Source organism: Etheostoma spectabile, chromosome 17 (assembly GCF_008692095.1).
Source record: "Etheostoma spectabile isolate EspeVRDwgs_2016 chromosome 17, UIUC_Espe_1.0, whole genome shotgun sequence".
NCBI classification, from domain to species: domain Eukaryota; kingdom Metazoa; phylum Chordata; class Actinopteri; order Perciformes; family Percidae; genus Etheostoma; species Etheostoma spectabile.
The window spans coordinates 24,448,497-24,473,592 of NC_045749.1; the positions used below are offsets into that span (position 1 = coordinate 24,448,497).

At 40.9% G+C, this 25,096-nt stretch overlaps 2 protein-coding genes across 2 annotated transcripts in view; both read left to right on the plus strand.

Moving 5' to 3' along the window:
* Positions 1-1,451: 1,451 nt before the first annotated feature.
* Positions 1,452-6,927, plus strand: yipf4 (Yip1 domain family, member 4). Its single transcript, XM_032542037.1, has 6 exons — positions 1,452-1,715; positions 2,742-2,895; positions 3,440-3,611; positions 4,930-5,007; positions 5,092-5,205; positions 6,589-6,927. Exons 1-6 carry the CDS (start codon positions 1,658-1,660, stop codon positions 6,724-6,726), a joined length of 714 nt encoding a protein of 237 aa, XP_032397928.1. The 5' UTR covers positions 1,452-1,657; the 3' UTR covers positions 6,727-6,927.
* A 5,096-nt stretch (positions 6,928-12,023) lies between these two features.
* The window catches only part of birc6 (baculoviral IAP repeat containing 6), a 109,575-nt gene continuing 96,502 nt past the window's right edge, over positions 12,024-25,096 (plus strand). The window contains 5 exon segments of the mRNA XM_032541923.1: positions 12,024-12,462; positions 17,469-17,650; positions 19,067-19,204; positions 22,622-22,815; positions 23,582-23,693. Coding sequence (XP_032397814.1) covers positions 12,252-12,462; positions 17,469-17,650; positions 19,067-19,204; positions 22,622-22,815; positions 23,582-23,693 — 837 coding nt within the window. The 5' untranslated portion in view covers positions 12,024-12,251.

The following is a 25,096-nucleotide window of genomic DNA, read 5'->3' on the forward strand; positions in this document are numbered from 1 at the left end:
TCACAAATACACTCACAATACATAATTAATAACTCAACTCGTATCTTCTTAATCATATTAAATTGTATAAGATACTTAAACAGTATTGAATAACACTTATTTATATAAGAGTTATTTATTTTGTCTCTTCCCACCATAAGCTGCTTTCAGCACTGTGTTGTTAGTTGAGCCTTCTTAATTTCAGCTTCTCTTATGAGCTCTTCTATGACCGTTGATGCCAAAATCTTTGAGAGTTGCTGCCGAATCTGAGCAAATTTTGATGGCTGTAGTCACTCACAACAATGTTTTCAGACAGAAAAAGGTGTTTATTGTTCAAGGAGTTCAATAAGCAGACAACGGTTACCAAATCACAAGGCCGAGGCTTAGCCACAACTTCTTAAGATGTCAGAGAGAGGCCGGCGCGCGCTGCATGCTGTGTCTGGAGCTTTGCACCGCCCAGGAGGATCTAGCAGTGTGAGACTTACTGTAAATGGGCTGGTGGGAATGTGTGTTAGGTGTGAGTAAAATGTGATCTTTCCCAAGAAAAACTGATACTAACATTAACACTAACATTAAACATAAAGTTTGGTCCATTGTATTTGAATCCAAGAAATGCTTGTTTTGTCAAGAGCATGATTCAGTCTTGCTGTGGAAGATATATTTAATGTTTCTTAATTTTACAATAATCTTTCATCCCAGCTATTAAAGCTTCTCTACCTTTTTCCCATCTCACATACATTAGGCCTACCCGATCTATAAACTTTAACAAATGTTGGTGCAAGCAGTTCTCAGCTCCCTCTTCTGTAGTTTCACCCTTCACTAAGATTGGATATCAATGGTCGCTTCCCATCCCCACTACTCATCCCATTCTTTCTTCATATTATCCCCCATATTGTATGGATTAGTCTGCATAGCCTAATTTACTCAAACTACCTTTGCATTTGAATTTTTTTCCTTGGTTTTGATCAAAAATTTAGTTTTGACTATAGACAGTCCGTGGTTTTGACACACTACCAGAGGCTTTATTTTGAGACTTAACTGCATTTTTTGTTGTCCACCATGGTGTCTTCTTTTAAAAACTCACCATAATAAAGTGTACCTTCTCCTTCTTACCTAGCTTCCTTGGAATTATGTCTCACAGCACCTAAAGTGCTTCACAGAATAATTCAGCTGATCTACTTCTGAGTTTACATACACTTCATGCACATTAAAAGTCTTTAAATGTATCCCAATCAGATGTGTTCAAAACCATCTATCTAATCTCTTATTAAATTATTATTATTATTTAATTACTTCCAAAACTTCATAATGACAATGCTAACATCTTGTGAAAATTAGATTTAGACTTAAAAAAATGTTTTTTACATGAATAAATAGCCTATACCACAGTTGAGCTGTATCAAAGATTCTGTCCTCCCTGGCTGTCTTTTTCACTAAGAAGTTCCTATATCCCAACTTCATGTTACGACCTGAATGCATCATAAGACGTGTCTCATTTCCCAGCTTCCTCTGCACTTCCGGCTTTTCACCGCAGCAGACGAGAACGAAAACAAAATGCGATAGTTTAACTTCGCAATGACAGCGTTATTGACGCTTCTCGGCATATTCCACTGACCGCTTAATATTTAAATGTCAAATCTGTGCACCTGAGGCGCGTGGCATTAATATAATATCCACCATGCAGTTCTCTCCCACCAACGTAGATTTCACGTTCGTCTCTTCGACAGAGGCTGAAGGTAGGCTCCTGTTTTCTTTAACTGTCTATGGCTCCTGTTTTCTTTAACTGTCTATGGCTCCTGTTTTCTTTAACTATCTATGGCTCCTGTTTTCTTTAACTGTCTATGGCTCCTGTTTTCTTTAACTGTCTATGGCTCCTGTTTTCTTTAACTGTCTATGGCTCCTGTTTTCTTTAACTGTCTATGCTCCTGTTTATGCTCCTGTCTATGCTCCCTAGCTAGCAGGCCTAACATGGCCAGCCACTTACTAGCTTAGCTACAGGCTTTGTTTTAGTTGTCTCAAAGTAGCGCAAGCACCCAGGTACTAACGCATTAGGTAGCGCTAATGCATTCAGTCTGAACCGAGTACGTAACGTGACGTGCGGGTCGACTCCGTGCTGTTCTAAGTAGCAACGTAGCTAGCTCACCCATTTAAATGTGCAAGCTATCGCTTAGCTTTGCTAACTAATTTCTGTTCTGATACGTGTCGTTCAAGAACGTAGCCAGCTAACAAACAATCTTTATTAGATATTGCTTATTGTCTAGGTTACGAGACCATTAAAATAAGACCCTAAAGACCTACCCTTTAAATCCGTAGCTCTATGACGAAGCACAATAGTTAGGCTGCATTATTGTCTACGCTGGTGACCAGAACCTTTCTGCTACAGACAGTAGAAAATGCCACATTATAGACAATAACGGAAGCAGACTGAATTAAACGTAAAATTGAATAATATGTGCTAAGAAAGAGACTAAAGTTTGGACATTTTTAGTCTTATTATGCACTGAATATAGATGTGCTGTGATAGTAATATACTGTGAGATAATGTACGTCAGTGCAAGTCAAGTACACAAGTACAAAAAGCTGAATAACAGAAGTATCTGTGCATTGGACATAATCAAAATATATGATTTATGTGTACACTGTGCACATATGTAGATGTCTATGTGATGTGCGGCTTCACTTCCATACTGTGTCTGTAGTATTTTTTGCCATACATCCTGGTACTGTATGTATTTCCTGTGGTGAAACACTGTCTTCCACAGAGCTCAGCGGCACCATCAGTGCCCCGGACATTAAGCTGAACATGGGCGCTGAGAGCGGGAAGGATCCATACGCCACCACCTTCCTGAGGCAGCGAGGCTACGGCTGGCTGCTGGAGGTGGACGAGGAGGACACTGAAGAGAGCAAGCCGCTTCTGTGAGTACATGTTGGATCACTTTTGAACTTATGTCTTGATAATAGCAGATTTATCTTTTTTTTGTTAATCTTTTTGTCAAAAAAGAAAACACTTTGTTAGTTGAAAGAAAATCTATAAAAAAACTGCACTTTAAAATTCTTTCATGTCATGTCTATTATATTCAATTAAATGTTCAATTTGTTCGATAATGTTGGAAAGGACTTCCTTTATATGTTTTAAATTCAAAAGCAATTTTTTGTATTTGAGCAGAATACTGAAAGTAAGAGAAATGTGGAACTGAGTACACTTCAGTATCAGTTTATTTATCGCAAGTAATATCGTTATCACGATCTTCAACAATATTATCACATATTTCTCCCGATATGGTGCCGCCCTATGGCAGAGCCAGATCTGATGATAAGAGGCCGTTAGCCCTGTTAGTGTATTCCTACATGTTTCTGTTTTAGATTTTACTTTTGTGATCTCTTGATTGACTCGATGGTCTTCTCTTGCAAATGTCAATGCAAAGCTCCCGTCATATTGTTGTCTTGTCTGTGTGAGAAGGGAGGAGCTGGACATCGACCTGAAGGACATCTATTACAAGATTCGCTGTGTGCTGATGCCCATGCCGTCCCTGGGTTACAACCGGCAGGTGGTCCGAGACAACCCGGACTTCTGGGGCCCTCTGGCCGTGGTGCTGCTCTTCTCTATGATCTCCATCTACGGACAGTTCAGGGTGAGCAGGACACCAGGGCCACGTTCAGTCTCTAAACGCTGTGCACCGTTTCCTGATTGAACCGTGTTTCCTTGGGAAGGCCGTGAAACGGTGTGGACCGGGCTCTAAGTTCTGTTTTCTGTCGTTTGGTGGGTGTGTCTCTCGTCTATTGGCTGTGTCACAGGTGATAACCAATCAGCAGAGACGTGTCTGTAAACTCATGAAGACAAAAAGGCAGAGTGCACACAACAGGGTGTTCATCACAACCTGTTTCAGTTTTTTAAAAGTGTTGCTGCTTCTCGTCGGGGCTTTTTGTCACTGGAGGAACTTAACTACCCGTAACCACGCCCCCAGGAAGGGCACCAGGCTATGAAGCAAAGTGAACATAGTGGAACTACAAATTTGGGCCCATCACGTGATGCCTACTGGCCCAAAAAGACTTTTCCCCACATGCCTAAATAAGGTTGTTGTGTGTGTTGTAATTATCCTTGTTGTGGTGCAGCAAAACATCTGCTTGAGCCGTTCCAACTGACCCTACCCAGGATCAAAAACCACTTTACAGCAGTGCTCCTGAAACGCTTTTCAATAATGTGTGGTTGTATATTCATTTTAGGAAAATACTGAACTGACATATATAAAGATTATTTTTGGTGCATTTTCAGCCTTTATTTGACAGGATCAATGAAGACATGAGGAGGGGAATGACATGCAGCAAAGGGCTGCAGGTCTGAGTCAAACCCCAGGCCCACTGCGTTGAGGAGTAAACCCCCTGCATAGGGGCTATAGGACTGATATTTTAACAATTGACTTTTAAACAAAATAGTAATGTACCCACTGCAGTATTGTGTAGTAACCCTATGGGTACGCGTACCCCGATTTGAGAAACACAGCTTTAAAGTAATAGCCAATCACACACAACTGGATTTAACATACATAGTTGGTCTACTAATTAGGCTCTGAGGTTTTCATTCTCACAAAGTAGCAGAATAAAGTATCACCGTGGATCGGCATCATATTCGAGATAATCTGTTGAAAGTGTGCAAATGATACGCAGCACTAAATATGTCAGGTTTGTTAAGTTCCTGCAATGGAAAAGGGTGTTGGGTGTCTCTGGCCTTTCATCGCTCAGTCTGAAATACAAATCAGCAGGAACCAATAAATGCTTGTTTATGCACTTCACTTTGGAAATCCTCAGCTTCAAGACATTGGATTTCATTTCGAGACGTTTTTGTGGAGCTGTTCTATAGTACATGTGGTGGATTTTGTGAATGAAATGGATGCCACTGAATTGTAGCTTCTCTGTTTTCAGTGTTGATGCTAAACTGCTTTTACTTTGCAGGTTGTGTCTTGGATCATCACCATCTGGATCTTTGGATCAACAACCATCTTCCTGCTGGCTCGTGTTCTTGGTGGCGAGGTAAGCTCAGCTGCCAGCCAGTCCCAGTCCTGTCAGACATGACTGGAACCTGTTCTCATGGAGTCCCGCTGTTGTTTTGGGCAGGTTTCCTTCGGCCAGGTTCTTGGAGTGATCGGATATTCTCTTCTTCCTCTCATCGTTATAGCCCCTCTGCTCCTAGTGATCGGAGGCTTTGAGGTGGTTTCTACACTAATCAAAGTGAGTCTTCTATTTTTCACGCTATGTGAAAATTAAACTTGAAATGGATAGATGTGTGTGTGATAACAGTCGCTAGGATGGAGGATGAAGTCCCACTGTGAAGGCATTGTAACCGGCAATGAAACGTACCTGTACCTTGTTTTCTGTGTGAAGTCCTCCACACCTGCATCATGATCATAGACTGTAACAGTGACATCTCCCATTAGAGGTTCCATTAGTGGGCTGTCGACTACCATTTCACTTGTAGTACTGACAGCTAGCATTTAAAGTAGTTACAGCAGTCCAAATTCAAAATTCTGGAGAGAGTCGTCTCCCCTGGCCCCTCCTCCCCAGACTTGTAGTTCATGTAGTTTAAGAACGCTGAACAATGTCTGTGTTGGCTAGAGGCTGCTATGTTGATGGTCCTAAAAGCCTCTGTACCCTCTGTCGGCTAAACCTTACTGCAGCAGCCACTAAAAAGACCTGGACTTGGTGGCCGTCTGTACCCGGGTCACGGTCCCCGTTGGTTGGCTGCGGCCTCTGATCAATAAAATAAAACAAACATATACCCTTTCTTCCATAAATATTATAACTTTGTCTAAGTAACATGTAGATGAATACAAATATCAGTTGATGCATGATCTACAATATATTTTATTAATCATAATGTAACATTATGGATAATAACTCAGGTAAACAGTTACTCATTTATCTGTGGGAAATAGGCCGCGAGGCGCACAGTGTACAGTAGTTATATACAGAGGGTGACTGTTTGAGTTAAATCCATTTTTATTTCATTTGACACCCTCATGTGTAACAGAGTTTATTAAGTAGCCTACAAATGAAACAGTTAATAGCATTTCCTGTTTGGGCTTTGGTGTTTTGATGTGAAAATTCTCAAACTTTTATGATATACTAGCAGATATGATTGTTTTATTTTTCCTAGACAAGGTCGTAGAGGCATGACAGTAACAGGAGTGGAATCTTTTTTTAATATTTGGTGAGTTTCATCACTTAGCGGTAGAATTGACCACATTACAGAGCCAGACAAGACTTCTCCGACGGCTGCACAATCTCATGGAAGATATGTTTTTATGCATCATACCGTGTGCCTGAAAGCCAGCGTAGGCAGCCTTTATACCTGAGGCCTCTGGTGTGGAAAGGCCTTAAAGCTGCAGCATCAGAAAATGAGAAAAACGAGTTGTCTGAATTCTTTGAATGCGAGGACAAATGGCACCTGAAAAGCCTGTATAGGGGGGAGGTGCTGAATACTGTTGGTAACACACATCCTTCTCACAATCTCAAAGCAACAAGCTCCTCCGTGCTACTTAAGTAATCAGAGCTGTGTCAGAAATGTTGCTGAAGAAATGAAGTGACATGTTGTTGTGTGCTGTGATCTTCCAGCTGTTCGGGGTGTTCTGGGCTGCTTACAGCGCTGCTTCGCTGCTCGTCGGAGATGAATTCAAAACCAAGAAGCCCCTTCTCATATATCCCATTTTCCTTCTGTATATCTACTTCCTGTCGCTATATACTGGTGTGTGACTGCAGGAGTGGGAACTCTGGACCTTTTCATGGACATTGACCCTGGGGAATGGGGGGGGGGGGGAACCAGGATTTTTTTTAAAGGTGTTTATTTCTTTTTTAACTATTCAGTTGTAGACGATGGGGAATATATATCAATGTATATAGTTTTGTCCCTTATGTCTTTGGTCAATAAATGCATATGCTTTTACAGCTTACACTTCTGGTTAAACAGCAGGAAATAGTCACAAGGTTGTATATTCATTTAATGATTTAGTTTTTACCCTTTATCCCACTAAAGAATGTGGTGCTAAATATTGGTGGTGTATAAGTTAATGCTGAAGGAAGAGACAGCACCACAAAGAAAGATGATTGAGAATAATGTTCTTTATAGTTATCCACTGTAATGTACTGTGTGTCCATTTCTGCTTGTCGTTTTTCAGACTCTTTTTTTTTTTTTTTTTTTTTTTTTTTTAATTGATGGATTCCAGCAGCAGGTCTACGGGCGGTTAGCGTGATCTAAAGCATTGTCTACTAAATAAGGTGCCTTGTCCTGTTACAGCCATTCAATACAGGAATATAATCATGGTTTTAATAATTACAGTACATAGAGAGCTTCTGGATTTCCTAATTCCTGATTTTCTTTCCATTATATACACTAAACACAGCTGGTCGCTCTAATATATTAAACAGTGCTGTAAGGATGACCCCGGATAGTCGATGTTCGATGCTTAAGGAGACAAATCTCACAGTTGAATCTTCACAGAGGCGGTATGGGACGAGGATCAGGCCATCTTGGCTGTAAGGGGGTAGCCTGGTCCTACCAGACTCTCTTATATTCAATTTATACAGAGTACCGAAGTGGGGGGTGTTTAATGTCTGATTTTACATAGAACTACTTGTTTTCTCCCAATAAGGTAATATACATGCTATAAATACCAACATCCAATTCTGTAAATAAAAATCTGAAAAGAAAGAAGCTGTTAATAGCCTAAATCTTTTAAAAGTGCGTGAATAAATCCAACCCCTCCATGACAGTTAAGTTCCCTTTCCATGATCTGATTAAGGAGAGTCTTGGTGGCAGGGGCTGAAACATTTGACAGTGTGGGTGGACTTTGAAATGGTAAAAGATGATCCAGAAGAAATGTGCTTGTTAACCTTGTAGCCTAGATGAACCCATTGTAACCCTGATCACTGCGGCGCTGTATGCAACGCGGCAACGGTTGCACGTGTCCGCTCAGTGACAGTCCTCTATGAGACTGTCACTACGTTGTTTAGATCTGCATCTGCACATGGGGATATAGGCTTGTCCACATTAACAGGCCACATCCGTTATCACAACTTCTAACTGTGATCGTGGAGTGGAAAGTACAATACATTCTCTTTTACAGTAGGATGTAGGCCTGAAATAAAATTTAAAAAAATCTATCCTGTATAAAAATACAGTAGGCTCTATGAAAGTGGGATCTGTGACACAGGATTGTAACTTCTACCATAAGGTTATATATTTTCACGTAAAAATAATAAACCTATCAAATAGGCTACAGTAACAGCTACAGGTCGCCAGGTACAGCAGCTCGCCCACTGATCATAGACTGTCCATGTGTTGGACCATAGACTGTCCTATTGTACTGTCCATGTGTTGGACCATAGACTGTCCATGTACTGTCCGTATGGGACCATAGACTGTTGAATGGGACACTTACATAAGTTCAGTATGTTAGCAATAGCATGCTATTATTTGCTGATTAGCACTAAACACAAAGTACAGCAGAGGCTGATCTGAATACTTTACTCGTCTGTGAGTGGGAACTTCAATGCAAAGAACGTGCAAACAGAAAAACACTGCCAAATCACGCACAAAAATCACAAATGTTAAAAGGGCAAACTTGTTTGAAAGTCATAGGGGAAAGTGAGTTTAAAGTGAGGCCATGACAGTAATGTCCTTAGGGATGTAAATATATTTCAGGATGTGGTGCATCCCAGAGAACAATGACTTTGGATTTGAAATAAATTGTTTCAGAAATATAGCTTTTGGGAAAAAAGTGGTCTTGTGGCACAACTTGCCCCTCGTACGGGGTAAGTTGTGCCTTTGGGGGAATACGTTGAGGTGAATTGTGACTGGGATTTCTGAAGTAAAAGAACATTTAATGTTATGAACTGTAAGGCTATATGAAAGCAAGACAAATTCAAAACAAAATTACTCATTTAAAGTTGATTTAGATATTAAACTGTTGGAACAAGTTATACATTTTTTAGTTTTTGGGAAAACAAAAAACAAATATGATATATGTGAATCATTTCAAGCAAAAAGGCTTTGGCAATAGATGCCTGTTGACATACTGTACATAGAGGGCTGTCTGTCAGTTATGTAATGTATAAGAATTAAGTGACTAGGCTAATTTCTAAACATCTATTGTGACTTAGTCCATTTAAAAACTTTGTAAAACTTCTCTTTAATAACATAAACTGAAATCAGTATTAGCTAAATGAACCACATGGCAGGCAGGCACTTCTCCAGATGATGCCCTGTGAGGATGTAGGTCTAGGTGGTCTGGATCTGGCCTACTACTTCACATCCTACAGGGGAATAGAAACCTCCTCTGCTCCCTCCTTCCCTAATTATATAATCCTAATCATAAGTGGGGGTGAGTTGTGCCCCTGGCACAACTTAACCCAGGCCATTTGGCACAAGTTTGTAAACTAGCATGATGCAGCAGTTAAGAGCTAACATCATGCTAACTCTATAGACTCATTGTGTAGCCTGTTAAAGCACTAAATCATGTGGCAAAGGTTTTCTATAATTATACAGACACTACAATCAAAAAACAAGAAATTTACTGAGATTGGACCACTGAGATAACTTTTGACTGCTTCCAGCTGTTTAGCCTCCTCTGCTGGTTGAGTGACGACTGACATCTGCAGTGGAAAATGGGGGCTAATTGTTCTGAACAGGTGAGCAGACGGTATCAGGCCCGGGGCTTTTTCTACCGTCGGAGTGTTTAAAGAGTGAACATTAATTGGCGTGGGACCGGTGCATGATAGTTTATTTTTTCAGTTGTAAAACCTTGTTACTAAAATCCAGGGGGTCAAACCTACAATGAAACTCATCAACTCCTGCGCCAGCTGTTTATTGGGTTTAAAACCATCAAGAAACACCTTTGTTTTGCTTTTGTATTTTGACCCAACAATAGTTTTAGACCATCTCATGCACAACCCAAATTATTGTTCCCATGTTCTTTTTCAAACATATCCTCATATTGAAGTTTTGCTCTCCTGATTTTACTTTTTATCTCCTTGTTTTTAACAAGTTCAGCTCTGAGAGGTTTCCTGTAGAAAAAAATAACCTGTTTTTGTTTAATAAAAGTTTCAATGATTTTGACACCCATGGCTTGCTGTTTGGATATACCTTCAGAGACTTATTAGGGATTACATTGTCTTCACAGAACATCACATAGCAGCTAAGAACATCAGGGAGCTTATAAATCTCTGTCCAGGAGTCCTTAAACATGTCCCAGTCTGTGCAGTGTTAGCAGCCCTGCAGACCTAGACGGAGGTGGAGAAGAGTAGCTGGAGCCAACAAGACCATCTTATTGACCATTCTCGTAGCGCTGCAGAGGAGGGTCTGGCTAGTCCACATGGCTTTCCTGGATGGGAGAAAACCCCGCTCTGGTTTATTGGCATTTCTCTAAACCAATTAGATATGTCTTGGGCGGGGCTAATCTCCGGACGGAGCCACGGTGCCTCTAGTCCTCAGATTGGACAGATAGTCTAGCTAGCTGTCTGGATTTACCCTGCAGAGATCTGAGGACCAGGTAACCATAGTCCTCAGATTGGACAGATAGTCTAGCTAGCTGTCTGGATTTACCCTGCAGAGATCTGAGGACCAGGTAACCATAGTCCTCAGATTGGACAGATAGTCTAGCTAGCTGTCTGGATTTACCCTGCAGAGATCTGAGGACCAGGTAACCATAGTCCTCAGATTGGACAGATAGTCTAGCTAGCTGTCTGGATTTACCCTGCAGAGATCTGAAGACCAGGTAACCATAGTCCTCAGATTGGACAGATAGTCTAGCTAGCTGTCTGGATTTACCCTGCAGAGATCTGAGGACCAGGTAACCATAGTCCTCAGATTGGACAGATAGTCTAGCTAGCTGTCTGGATTTACCCTGCAGAGATCTGAGGACCATAGTCCTCAGAAATCCACCAGAGGTTAGAACACCGACACAGAGACAGCGGAAGGGGACGGAGGTTAGAACGCCAACACCGAGACAGAGGACAGGGATGGAGGTGAGAACGCCAACACAGAGACAGAGGATGGGGACAGAGGTTAGAACGCCAACACAGAGACAGAGGACGGGGACAGAGGTTAGAACGCCAACACAGAGACAGAGGACGGGGACAGAGGTTAGAACGCCAACACAGAGACAGAGGACGGGGACAAAGGTTAGAACGCCAACACCGAGACAGAGGACAGGGACGGAGGTTAGAAAAACACCGAGACAGAGGACGGGGACGGACATCCGGCCGAAAAGAGGGACATCTGGCGACATCTGCTCTAGCTTTTCCAACATTTTAGACACAAATATGGTCCAAAATGATGTGAAATTGCATATATATTTTATTGTTGATTTCCTTGAGGGAGGACCCCTAAATGCCTGCCAAATATGTAGACCCAAGTCTTCCACAAACCTAAGCACTGGATGGGATAACATTTAACTGGAATTACCTTGTACCATTTTACTATGACAAAGTAATTGATTGATGTTGGATGATAATGATAATTTCTTTGTGCAAATATTGCTGTAATGTACACCAAAACTGACAGCTATATGTTGTTGCACATTCATGGTGGTTCACCCTGGATGCCAGCCAAATCTAGCTCTGAGGTCAGGAACTTCATATTCTGACTAGAATCTGAGTATGACGACGTGAAGAATAAGTAAGTCAATGGCAAAATAAATTATTAGTTCAGTCCTAATGGACATATAACGAAAAACCTTACACGAGCATGCAAACCAGTACAATAAATAATCTAATATGGATTTTTGATATAAAGTGTCAAATTCAGATGTGTGGAAATGCTTGAGGTAATAGGTTGTGGTGTTTTCAGCCAATAAATGGACTGCATCAATTGTGTTTTCAACTGCTGTGCATAATTAAAGAAACAGTATAACCTTTGTTACTTGTTGCAGAGCTATTGTTTGGATGGTCTCATTCATAGACAGTAAAAGAAAGGTAGGAAGGAAAGTCTTATGTATTCCATTCGTTGTTCTCGCTGTACTTGTTGTTATCGCGGGAAGTGGCAGGGCGATACGCTAGCTCCGTTTCCCTATCGCGTAACTGACAGAAAGCCCAGCCTGGAGTTCCTCAGCGCTGATGGTGAATAGCCACTGCTGCGGTAACGGGCGGAGGAGAAGAAGCCGCAGAAGGAGTCAGCGGTGGCAGAGGAATGATAGTTCTGAGTTAGTCGTATAGAATTAGCAGTATTACGTGTATCATCTGATCCCTACCAACCCCAGAAGGGAAGGGAAAAATAAGTAAAGATGGCGGCCGCGGCCTCGCCGGGCTCCGGCTCATCCACCTCTTCAGACTGGATTGTACTGAGAGACGGTTGCCTGCGTTGCGACGAGGAGGGCCTGCGAAGCCTTTCCTACCACCCGGCCCTAAACGCTATCCTGGCCGTTACCAGCCGCGGCAGTATAAAAGTAATTGACGGCACTTCGGGGGCCATTCTCCAGGCTTCAGCGTTGCACGGTAAGCACCGGAACCCCGCGTCAAGCCCTGACACCAGCCACTGATTGTCAACAGACACCAAACACGACACGGGCTGAGCTGTAACCTCAGCTAGCTACCGTTAACGCTAGCTGTTCCTGCCAGTTGTCTTTGGGCCTAACGTTAGTTTGATTATTGGATAACTGGATTCGTTCAGCCTGTTGTGATTGTGCCTGTGCACTTTCTTCAGACGTTGATCTGAAAGGTAAATTAAGGTTAACGGTAGTGCTTCTTGGACGCCGGTGTTTGCTACTGTTTACCCCTGTTGCAACATGCCAAATCTACCATGAAAGCTAATAGATAGCTGGTTCACTTAGCACAGCGCTAGTTAGCCGGGCAACCTTTCCTGCCAGTTTCTGTCATTCTAGTGGTCATCACGATATTTCGTTAGAATTGGAAGGAATATCTCGGGCACCTAATTTAGCACGCCTATTATCATCTAGTTAAATGTGCTACAGTGTTACGTTAATGGAAATGACTGAGAAAGTCACTAAGCTAGCCAGCGGCACTCTGACGTTAGCTGCCTAACTTTACAGCCTGTCGTGTACGTTAGTGCCCGTCATTTGGAAGCGTTAATGTGATACTGAAAGTAAACTGACTAGGTGCTGTAGGGTTGGTATGATGGGGCCGTATTTGTTTACTGGGCTAACTTGCTAGCTAGTACGGTAAAATAACCAGCCAACACTTTTCTCGTTGGACTTGCGTGTCTGCACGCCGAGTACAGTAGCAATGTCTACAGGACATTACATACAACGTTTCCAAATCCTTCATATTGGTTTCCTCAAGCTGTGCTTCACACTCAGCAGGTAACTGCAACGCCTATCACTGTCCTCTGCTTTGTTTACAAGGCTCAGCATATGGCATGCCTTTTTTTTAAGTGAAAGAGAAACACATGAACACACTTGATCTGGCTGTCCTATAGACGGTGGGTTATTGTTAACATTAGCATAACATCTTAAATTGTGCTGATTTCTTGATAGATGTCAGTATTTCTAGAAGAGCTTTCACTCTGACTTTTATCAGTAGGCAAATATTTCTTCCAACCAAAGTAAGGCAAAACAACTCTTTTATTAGTACCTGTAATTAGGGTTGCACGGTATTGACAACGGAATAATGTGATATTGATTATGGATATTGCGATATCAATATTCATAAAGATATTTTTAAACATGTACAATTACGGGAAAACGCTTCAAAATAGATTTATAACAAATTAAACGAGCTGTATTACAACACAAGGTTTATATCAACTGGCTGTCATTTTGGACTGGTCCAACATGAATAAATGAATAAGGACCATGTCTACAGAACAGGACATGCTGTACTGGTTGGACAGTGTAAATGAAGACAACGGGACACAACTTTTCTTTTTCTTCTCTGAGTCGTTCCGTTGTCTATTTTCTTATTTCTGACAGAGTGTAAGCCTTACACTGTCACTCTGTTGAAGTACACACACACGTAGTACGTTCCATAGGGTTGGTCACGTAGTGGACCCGTGCACTGACGTGCACTAACATGTGCAAGTGGCTCGGTAACTGGCCAATGAAACAGGATCATTATAACGTTTCAAGGGAGGTCTAAATCACACACAGCTAAGCCACACAGCCAACGGACGGGACGCAGCGCTCCATAAAATATTGCATACTTATTGAAACTCTTTCGATATATTGCAATAACAATATTGAGTCAATATGTCTTGCACCCCTCGATATAATATTGCGATAATGATATTGTGTCTATTTATCTTACACCCCTACTGTAAAAGGGTTTTCCTGAATATAGGCTGGGCACTATTACTTAGTTAAATGTACTACAGTGTAGTGGCATGCAAGGTGTACACTTTACAAAGTGAACATGGTGGGAGGGACTGCTTTCTGTAGAGGCCACTTCCTCTGGGCTTCCTGTCTTGACTGTTAAATATGAAAGTATAAAAACAGAAATAAGTTATTTTTTACTTGTTCCTCAACATCTCTTGTATAATCACTCTCAGCCTTCTCTGCTTTGAGTCTCAGACTGACCATCACTTTCCTCCACAACTGTCTCATCTGGGTGGCTGGTTTAATAACAACGTGTTAGACTGTAGGAGACATTGGCAGTGTATTCACTGTTACCATACCAAGTGCCTGCCCAAGTCTAAAGATATTAAAGTAGCTTATTATAGTCTGCCACCTCTTTCCTAGGCCTTTTAATAAGGAACACTGTAATCATTTGCATTTTATTTATGCAAATAAAATGTCAAGTTATTGCATGGTTTTAGACACCAGGGACAAACCACTGTCCCTGCGTTCTTATCCCTTTACTATTTTGCCAGAACAAAAGATTTAGTATGTTTCATTACATAGTATGTGAAATACATTGTGCCAAAAATACCAGGATGTCCTACTGCATCCTGTCGGATTTTGCAGTATGCAAGCCAGAATACTTCTCTGGTTATTCTGACCCACAATCCTTTGCACAGCATATTTGAGTGTCAAAGTTCAAGGCCCAATGTTATTTAGAAGTAGTGTGTCCCAATTATATGCATATAGCAATCAACAGTACGTACTTTGTAAGGTCAGCAACGGTACGTTCTGAAAGAATAAAAAATCATTTTACAGGTTTCAAGAGAACTAGATGCAGGCCGCACACCGATTCAGCAACTGCAGCTTTTTTCTCACACAAAATGTTGCCAAACGCATTTTGATATGAAATCATCATACCGTTTCATCTCCAGTTCTGATGAGAGGAATTGTTTTTAAGTTTATTGTGAACATCCAGATGCTCAGGTACCTTTTAAATTAGTTGAAATAGAGTACCAGTAAAAAAAAAAGAACTTAAAAACTAATCTTTTTGTGTTCAGATTAATGTTAAATTTGTATAATAAACAACATAATGTTCTTTCATCTTTTAATTCAACAACAAAAAAAAAAAAAATGGCCAACATCTTCTAACCCGATGTTTTGTGAAAATCTTTAGACAGGATCGCGGGGTGGTCGGCTGCATGCAAATAACCACAAAAAACACTTTTTCCCTGCCAGGATAAATTGTCCCTTTACCCTGTCACAAAATACAGTACAGATGTGTGTGACAGGCTCCACAGTCACACACCCAAACGCCGTGCTCCGCTAAAATAAATGTCTATTTATTTCCCGCGGACCACGGCAAAGCTGTAAGCAACTGGCTTACTCTGTCAATACACACTGTAAAGTACACTCTCCTTTACAGACCAAAACTCAGAGGCTGTACCTGCTAGAATAACGTGTCACTTTATTCCCCACAGATTACAGCAAAGCAAACCGCATACAACAGACACGCACTCAGTACGTGATGCAGAGTAAACTCTACTCCAAAGCTCTTACCTCGACACAGGACTGGAGAGCCGTCAGTCCGGACAGAGCAGCATCAACGTGGCTGGACGTCTCGTACGTGACTCGCAGCTGACTCTGTCGGACCGAGGGACTCTCCGTCTTTTTATTCTCTTAACAAACAAGGGATAGTGTGGGAGCGAGGATGGCCAGTCCTCGCTCCCAGCCGGTCCCGTGAGTCCGGCGCACCTGCCTCGAAACCATGTTTCAAAAACAGGAGCGCCGTCCTCCAAACATGAGCTCGATGGAAAGCCGTAGTCAAAGCATGAGTATGATATGTGATCAAAACAGGTTATATAAGGCTTATGCTAAGTAAAACAATGATAAATGAAACACAAAACAATAATAATAGTTATACAACAGTGAATCAACAAGTTATACAAGTGACCCACTTAGCTGTTGTCAAGGATCAAAAATGCAAAATAAACTTTTTCCTCCACACCCGATATATACTTCATATGTCTAACAAAATGATATATAGCATGTTTCTTTATGAAATAACCACGTTGTATAGCTTATTAATTTACTCATGTATGAATTAAATACTTGTCAAATGAAGTACTGAGTATTTTCTCATTTTACAAAAAATGTAACGAGGTTAGAAAAATGATTTTCTAACCTTTCTGTTAAATCTGAACAAAAAGTACGTTTGTTTTAAGTGTGTGAGGATTTTCTGGGTGGGTAGGACTTTTGGACCAGACGAGTTCTGGCAGGCTATCGTAGTGTTATAAGAGAAGCGGAGCTCCTTCAGGGAACAGCTCAGTGCTTAATGTGTACATGAGAGAGAGACAGAGAGAGAGAGATGTTGAATGCGCCCGTCGGCTATCGGAGCAGGAAATACATCGGTAGTTTACTTGCTGCGGTAGTAATGGACAGCGTAGGTTTCAGTTTGTCTCCTCTCCTCAAAACCCAAGGAACGTTCCAGTGTCTTGCTGCTCAACAACGCAACAAAACAAAAAGAGACACGCATATATCCGTCTTCAATTCCATTATAGAAAAGAACAAAGAGAGTGTAACTTGATAAAAAATAAAAATTGAATAATAATTTTATTTAAAAGTATTAAGCTAAGACAACCTATCATGTGTCTTAGTCAGCCCAGTTATCCAGACTGTAGAGCAACTGATGCTATCAGTGGAAACGGTGGCCAGTCCCACTAGTTTGGCTGAACAAATATTTGGCTTTGATTTGTTTGACACATGATGGTAGACCAACCATGGCAAATAACTGAGGTTACACTGTATTATCTCAAATTACACTCCACCGAAGATGCATGTAACCGACGTGTACAAGGTTTTTCCTGACTCAGTTTGAGCCTTTATGGGGGGGGGGAGACTAAGCTACCCGCTCTGACACTACATGAAAGGAAGCATGATTGGGTCACGTACAGTTCACCGGGAGAGTCCGGATCCTGACATCTGCGCTCATAGTTAAGTTGATGTTGTGCTATTTAACACATTTAGAGAAGATTGGAATTTCTTCTCGTTCTCTCAATTCTCATTATTTTGGTGCTGGTGATTTTCCTTCGGAGCCGGCTAAAACCTCCTTTAGGAGGCACCAAACATTCCTCCATGCAGGAAAAACCCTGATGTCGTGGTTTTCAGCTCTAGCCTTTCTAACTCTGCTGTCCTCTGTCCCTGTCGCAGCTAAACCTGGGGGCCGTGTCAGGTGTCAGTACTTTCCTGCAGTGGACAAGGTCCTTTTTGTGGACGACTATGCAGTGGGATGCAGGAAGGACCTAAACGGCATCCTTCTCCTGGACACAGCTCTCCAGCCTCCAGTGGCCAAGCCGGAGGACCTGGTTCAGCTGGAGCTGCCGGTCACAGAGGTAAGAGCCAGGACACCAGGAAGCTTTGTGTAACTGCTCCCTCAGATTACTTCACAATCACACCAGCAATCCTCACACTCACCCTCTCTAATAACTGCTGAGTAATATAAAAGTTTGGAAAAGTGTGGCGCTCAGCATTAAAACAATAATGCTGCAAAGCACACAATGCAGCTTCATTTTTGTCAAAATTCGTCATAGTGAAAAGAAATTGCACACCAACACTCAGAGGTTTCTCCTCTTCAACGGACCGTTGCTGTTAGTACTACCAGCACTTAAACTTAATAACTTTAAAAATAACAGTTTGACTGCTTTTGTTGCTGTTATTGGTTATTAGTCATTTGAAAGTTGGCGACAACCTGCCTAGTAGAGACGCCATGGAGCAGCTCAAAGGTAGACCACTCTCTTTTATCAAAGAAGGTACCATCTTTGTCTTCATGGTATGGGCCATTATACTATTATCCAAAAATATAAAATGTCACACTGTGGCAACACACAACCAAAACGCTGAGTATTACATCAATTTGCTGGCAAATTTCTCTGCTTTCGAGCATATTGGGGGTGGAAACGTCAGGTGCAAATATTGCATCAATGTCACGGTTTATTATTGAAGGTAACGTTGGGTGTATGACTAGATGATGTGGGTATTTACTAGGTTATGTTTTTCTGTTTTATGATTAACTAAACTCAATGTGTTTGCAATGTGGCAACAGCTATTAGTGTTTGCTACTTCAGCAATTAACCATTAGGAACATCGAAAATCTCCCCCCCCCAGGATGAAAAGCTGTGACTTATGCCACTAAGGCTTCTGGTTTATCCACATTGACCTCTTTTTTTGGACCTTTTAATTTGACATGATTTGATTTGTTTCAACGTTATTTGTATTGTCTTATATGTTCAATACATGTGTATACCAGTATTTTAAAATATTTTATTAAACGTAATTCGACATCTGCTACAACTGTGTACAAATATGTTTCTAAAGCCTTTCTCATGTAAGTGGACATTCGAAATATCTTCCGGTGGTGTAAATTCATCCTACAACTGCTGTTCATGTCCTACAGAACGTGAGACCGTTCGGCTGATTTAAGCACTTTCACTTAACCTCTTCTCATTGCAGTAAAAAAATTCAAGAGACATTAAAAATTTCAACTCTTTACATGGCTAACAATTCAGCTGACACTTACAAAATATTTGTGTGTGGAACAAAGGCTTTGAAGGTTGTCCCCTATCAATTACTTTGGAATCATCCATCAAGGGCAGATGGTTACAGTATATTTTGTGTGTGTGTGGGTCCTATTGTGACCTATTGTGCAACTACAATATCATGGATCAATTGGCTTCACAACCCATGAAACCTCCAATGCCTGACTCAGGCAGTTAGAACTAGTGTATATATATGTTTGTGTGTCTTTTCAGGCCCAGCAGATGCTGTCAGCCTGTCAGGAAAAGATAGATGTGTCCAACACAGAGGGCTATGAACTCTTCATCACCCAGCTCAAAGAAGGTCTGAAGAATACCTCACATGAGACGGCAGCCAATCACAAAGTGGCTAAGGTTAGTCTGACAACCTCAAAATCATTTGGTTTCATTGTTGCATCCTGTATTAATCAAGACTGACTGTTTGTGCTCATACATTATATATTAAGGATTTGGCTGTTAGTGACACCTGAACATCACAACCAATGTTTCACTATATTCAATTATTTGGGAGGTCACATGAGAAGAGCCAGTCAAGTAAAGTGAAAGAGATTCCACACTACAGTCCTTCAGAGTAATTCATTATACTTGTTCCTATGTCTTTTTTTTCCCCTCAGTGCAGTTACTTCCCTAACAGCATGTTACTAGAGGCATTATGCAACATAACCTCACACAAATTGCAGAAACTCTTTCAACTGATTTAGTCTCATCAAAGTCTCCTATCACATTTAAAAAGTCCTAAGAGATCCAAGTGGTGGAAAGTATGGAAGAATACTGAAATCGGTGAAGCCAATTTCCCATTGCAGTACATGTTAAAGGGAGACATTACAAATGAATAGGGGAAATATTGAACTATTACTAACAGAAATCACCATGAAACTTCCCCAGTTGATTATTTACATTAAGACAGTATTTGTTTGTATGTTTAATTATGCAAAAAGAGGCATTATCTAATTCAATAAATGCTAATTTACATAAATAAAGTTGTTTTGGTATTTTTCTATCTGGACACTATACATTGGTTTCTAAATGACTAATGTGAACCAAAATCTTTAAATATTTAAAATCTTTGGTCCAGGATAGAGACTGTAGAGTACACTGTAACCAGCATCCGTAAACCGGGCTGCAAAGTAACCCTATAGGACAAATGTTTAGCGTCCACTAAAAGTTGTTGTTGCTGCTGACAGACTCAGATTATTATTCTAAGTGTCTGACAACATTATGGAAAGGATCCCTACAGAGATAGACCTTTTAGTTAAAGAGCAAGATCCTTTTAGTTTAACATGAAACACAAATTACCATCACCAAACCCACCAGACTCCATGTAAATAATCACTACTTTTAGCGTGTATAGAGCAGCATATCTCCACCAGACTCCATGTAAATAATCACTACTTTTAGCGTGTATAGAGCAGCATATCTCCACCAGACTCCATGTAAATAATCACTACTTTTAGCGTGTATAGAGCAGCATATCTCCACCAGACTCCATGTAAATAATCACTACTTTTAGCGTGTATAGAGCAGCATATCTCCACCAGACTCCATGTAAATAATCACTACTTTTAGCGTGTATAGAGCAGCATATCTCCACCAGACTCCATGTAAATAATCACTACTTTTAGTGTGTATAGAGCAGCATATCTCCACCAGACTCCATGTAAATAATAACTACTTTTAGTGTGTGTAGAGCAGCATATCTCCACATGTAAATGGGTGAATTAAGAGTTTATTCCAACCAGACCAGAGTGGTGATTGTTGGAACAGTGGAAAGATGAACCAAGATGGCTTTTGGTAGTTTCATTTAGTTTGTGCCCACATTGAATGAAGTGTGTTTTACAATGCTGAAGTACTGATTATTTACATGGAGTCTGGTGGGATGTTGACAGACACTTAGAAACCCCCATTATGTAACTTGTGTTCTGTTATGTAAAGAAGTTAAGGCTTTTGTTTACTTTTGGATTACTTTTCTTTGCAAAATTGTTACTTAATATTTATGTTACTAATATATGACCCATGGTTAACTGTGTAGCCTTGCCCTTTGTCAAAACATTAACTGAAAGATATAACTTTGTGTATCTAGACATACAGTAACTGTGACTCCAAAATTGTTTGTGGTACAGCCCTAAAAAAAAACTATATTCAACTAAATGCATCCTTTTCTGTCCTTTTTTAGTTCTATGTCCCAACTAACCACAGTCTTCCACACCCAAAATGTTGCTGTTGCGTGGCAGCCTAATATTAAACCTGTAATCTCAAATTTCTATCAATCCAAAAATGCATGTGTGTGAGCGCTTGCTTGAATGTGCCACAAAGGACACTATGAACGTGTTCCTTCTTGCAGCTGCATTATTGTGTAATGGCAGTGTTTCCCACAGGTTGAGAGTTTACTTGTGGGGGTGCAGGATGTGACGACGTGGCACGTGATGGCTGGGTTTAGTAATAAACTAGTCAAACAAAGGTTTATGAACTATTTTTTTTCTAAATGATCTGTTAGTTGTTTTCAATAAAGAACTATTTACATATTAAACAGATCAGACTAAAAGATGATACAGAGGAAGTGTAGCCATGATGTGCTATGTCAATTAAATCTGGTTGGTTTTATGAAGTCATGAACACATGTCTGTGTTGTCAGTTTGAATTGTACTTTAAAACCTTAGTGATTTTTTATTTGGGGAAGAGTCCATAAATCCGGTAATGAATGAACCGATAACGGGAGCCTGAGTCTTGTTAGCACCGGTTAGCTCTGTTATAAATGGACTGTTCTTATATATGCTGTTTCTAGTCTCACCAACTACTCAAAGTGCTTTAACGTAGTACAAGAACCGTTCACATACATTCACACACACTGTGGCCGAGGCTGCTGTACAAGGTGCCACCTGCTCATCAGATCATCACTCATGCACGTTGACACTCTGATGGGGCAGCATCAGGGCCAACTCGGGGTTTGAGGGACTGCAAGGCCTGGGTTGGCAGGCGACCGCTCTACCACTGAGCCACAGCCGTGCAGAGCAGTCTCCTCTGCTGCCTGAATATTATTCTAGACATTATTAATATTAATTATAATCAAATATATCATTATTACATATTATAGAGATATGGAGCGGAGGAGCTGCTTTGAACTGATAAATGGTGTTTGGGGAGCTTTCAAAGCAGCGTGGCTGTGGCGTTTCTACGAGTTTTTAATACAGTTAAAGTGTAACTCTGGTCAAAATGCACCCTAGGGTCTTTTGGTGAATGTACCCAAGTCAAACTTTAGTTAAAAAGTATAATTAGGACGGAAGAGCCACTTTTAAATCTTAAAAGTGGTGTTTCCGTCCTAATTATGCTTTTAAACTAAAGTTCGACTTGGGTACATTGACATAAAGACCCTAGGTTACATCTTGGTGAGAGTTGTGCTTTAATCCCGGGGCAAAACTACGAGCAGCATGCTATCACTAATGATAGCCTCTGAGCCTGAAGTGAAGCGTTGGCTCTGTCATGCAGACGGTGCTAGACTTTACGAGAGGGGGTAGAGGCCACTGCGCTGTGTGCAATGTAAAAAACCATTGTTGATTTAAAGAAAACGAGTCATTTTGATTTCATCTAGCTGGGCGTGTCTTAATCTACCTGGGCAGTGTGCAGAACCGATGTATGGGAAACACTGAATGGTAACTGGAATTAACCCATACCAGTGTCTGCTTTAGAAAATTGAAAGTTTGATTTATGTTCCTATGTCTTTCTGATCTACTAATTCTATTACTCTCTTTATGTTTAACTCCTTGGTTCTTTCAGTGGGCGACAGTGACCTTCCATCTTCCCCACCACGTGCTGAAGCTAGTGGCCGGCGCTATCGTCAATGAGCTGAAGAAGATAAACCAGAACGTAGCTGCCTTGTCTGTGGCCTCATCCATCATGGACAGGCTCTCCTACCTCTTGTCAAGCGCCAGGCCTGAGCTCGGGGTTGGTCCTGGGCGCTCTGTAGATCGGTGAGCAAGCAGGGGAAACAAATAATGCTTTGGTTACTGAAGAATTGTGATGCAAGCTGGTTTAGCCAAGGCCAAAGGGGAAGAAGGTCAAATTACAGGTGTTGGCATCATTTATAATATATATGAATGTATAGGGAGCATGATCAAAAGGTGACCTTGAAATCGTGGCAATAAAGGCGACGCGCCATCATAATAATAATAATAATAATAATAATAATACCACCCCTATACTTTTTAATATCATATGGAGCCCCTAAGAGGACTTGGGGATTTTTTTCTTTCTGGTGTGCGCGTGATACTTTCTCATGAACACGCAAAATGATCTTGTGCTAACGAGTAACCAATCTAAGGCTAGCAAAACAATGCTGTCAAAATACTGCCAACTTTACGTGGCTAAAGTTAATATTTCACTTTCACAGCATGAAATTGGTTAACAGTTGCCTTGTCATCTTTAAGTTTGTTGATGACACCTTTAGGTACGTTCTGTTGCATTTTCAGGAAGATGAAGACCTCCTCGGCAGCTTCTGACTGCTACTCAGATTGGATTCTTGTGCGCACCAGAAAGTGGGGGGGGGCTCCATAGTATAAAGATATGATTTGAAAAGATTCACATTGTGATAACAGCAATATTCCGACTTGTTGACAACTGTTTAGGTGTGCACTTTGTTGTACTGTTTACATTTTACACAGCATCTGACTCTTTTTTGGCACATCCCACACCAGCATACAGAATACTGAACATGTTTTTAAAATGGGTTCTCTACAGATCTTTGATGTACAGCGAAGCTAACAGGAGGGAGACTTTTACATCGTGGCCACATGCTGGGTACAGGTGGGCTCAGCCTGACCCAATGGCTCAAGCAGGGTTTTACCATCAGGTAGGTTCTCAGAGAAGGGACACATCAGTCTGTAGGCATATCCTTAGCTTACATCTGTTTACCCTAATGCACATTCACATCAGAGGGGAGGAGGACAAACAGTCTGGTCTAACAGAGGTGGTAAAAGTTCACCAGAATCTGAGGAGACAGATTTATCTTCATCACTTCATCAGTTATTAGTTCATCAGTTATATATATCAGTATTCGTTGCAAGATTAGCATTAGCATCTGGGGAGATATATGTTGCAGTCACAACCCTGGTGTAAAGTCCTGTTGATCTGGATGAGTATATAATTTCAGTGATCAAATAGATGCACGTGAAATTTTTATAATGTGCTATTACTTTGAATTCCTACTTTTTAAAAAAAATAATTTAAATTAAAAATGTGTTAAAAGTTTATCATTTAAATGTCTGAAAGAGCTCAGTAATAAAACTGTCAGATAATATCTTAGTTGCTTTTTAAGAGGTGATTTGACTGTAAATGAGTTAAATGGCCATATGATAATGTTTCATATTGATTGCCGGCCCCTAAATTGAATCAAAATCGTATTGTGGCAGATTTCAGCAAGACCTTATTCAGGGTTCCAACCATAAAGATCACCTACCGGACATATTTTTAAATTTGCCATATTGTAGCCTACATTTAAACCACCATAACACACAACACAAATGCTTTAATAGTGCAAACAATGATCAAATCCGAACTAGGCTTAAACTGTCAGTGCTGCTGAGGCAGTAGAGATGACTGCGTGCTAGGCCCAGTGGTCCGAGGTACCTGTGCTAGCGGTGTAAACACCAACACTCCCCCGGTGCTCTGAGCTCCCAGTCCGGGCAGTTACAGGTAGCGTTACTTTAGCAGTAAGTAAAACTTTCTGTCTATCAGGAAACTCACAGATAGTCCAGGCAGAGCAGCTGGAGGACATCAGAATATGATCCACCCAAATCAGTGGTAATGTCGTAAAGCATTACAAACTTCTGACTAGTGACAGCGGCAATGCAGCATCAAATTGGTTTTGAAGCTATACAGTACAGTGGGGTGAACAAGTATTTGATCCACTGCAGATTTTGCAGGTCCAGAAAATCCAGAAAATCATATTGCATGATTTTTTTTTTTTAAATAATTAATTTGCATTTTATTGCATGACATAAGTATTTGATACATCATAAAAGCAGAACTTAATATTTGGTACAGAAACCTTTGTTTGCAATTCCAGAAGTAATACTGTAGTTCTTGACCAGGTTTGCACACACTGCAGCAGGGATTTTGGCCCACTCCTCCATACAGACCTTCTCCGGATCCTTCAGGTTTCGGGGCTGTTGCTCCCTCCAAAGATTCCCACCCCCTCAATGCTCTTACTGAGGGAAAGAGGTTGTTTAAGATCTCGCGATACATGTCCCCAGC

What these genes read in the sequence shown, in the direction of transcription:
- yipf4 (XM_032542037.1), top strand. Translation starts at nt 1,658, where the DNA reads ATGCAGTTCTCTCCCACCAACGTAGATTTCACGTTCGTCTCTTCGACA. An exon ending in CTCTTCGACAGAGGCTGAAG is followed by an intron (nt 1,716 to 2,741) that starts GTAGGCTCCTGT and finishes TGTCTTCCACAG; the next exon opens with AGCTCAGCGGCACCATCAGT. An exon ending in GAAGAGAGCAAGCCGCTTCT is followed by an intron (nt 2,896 to 3,439) that starts GTGAGTACATGT and finishes CTGTGTGAGAAG; the next exon opens with GGAGGAGCTGGACATCGACC.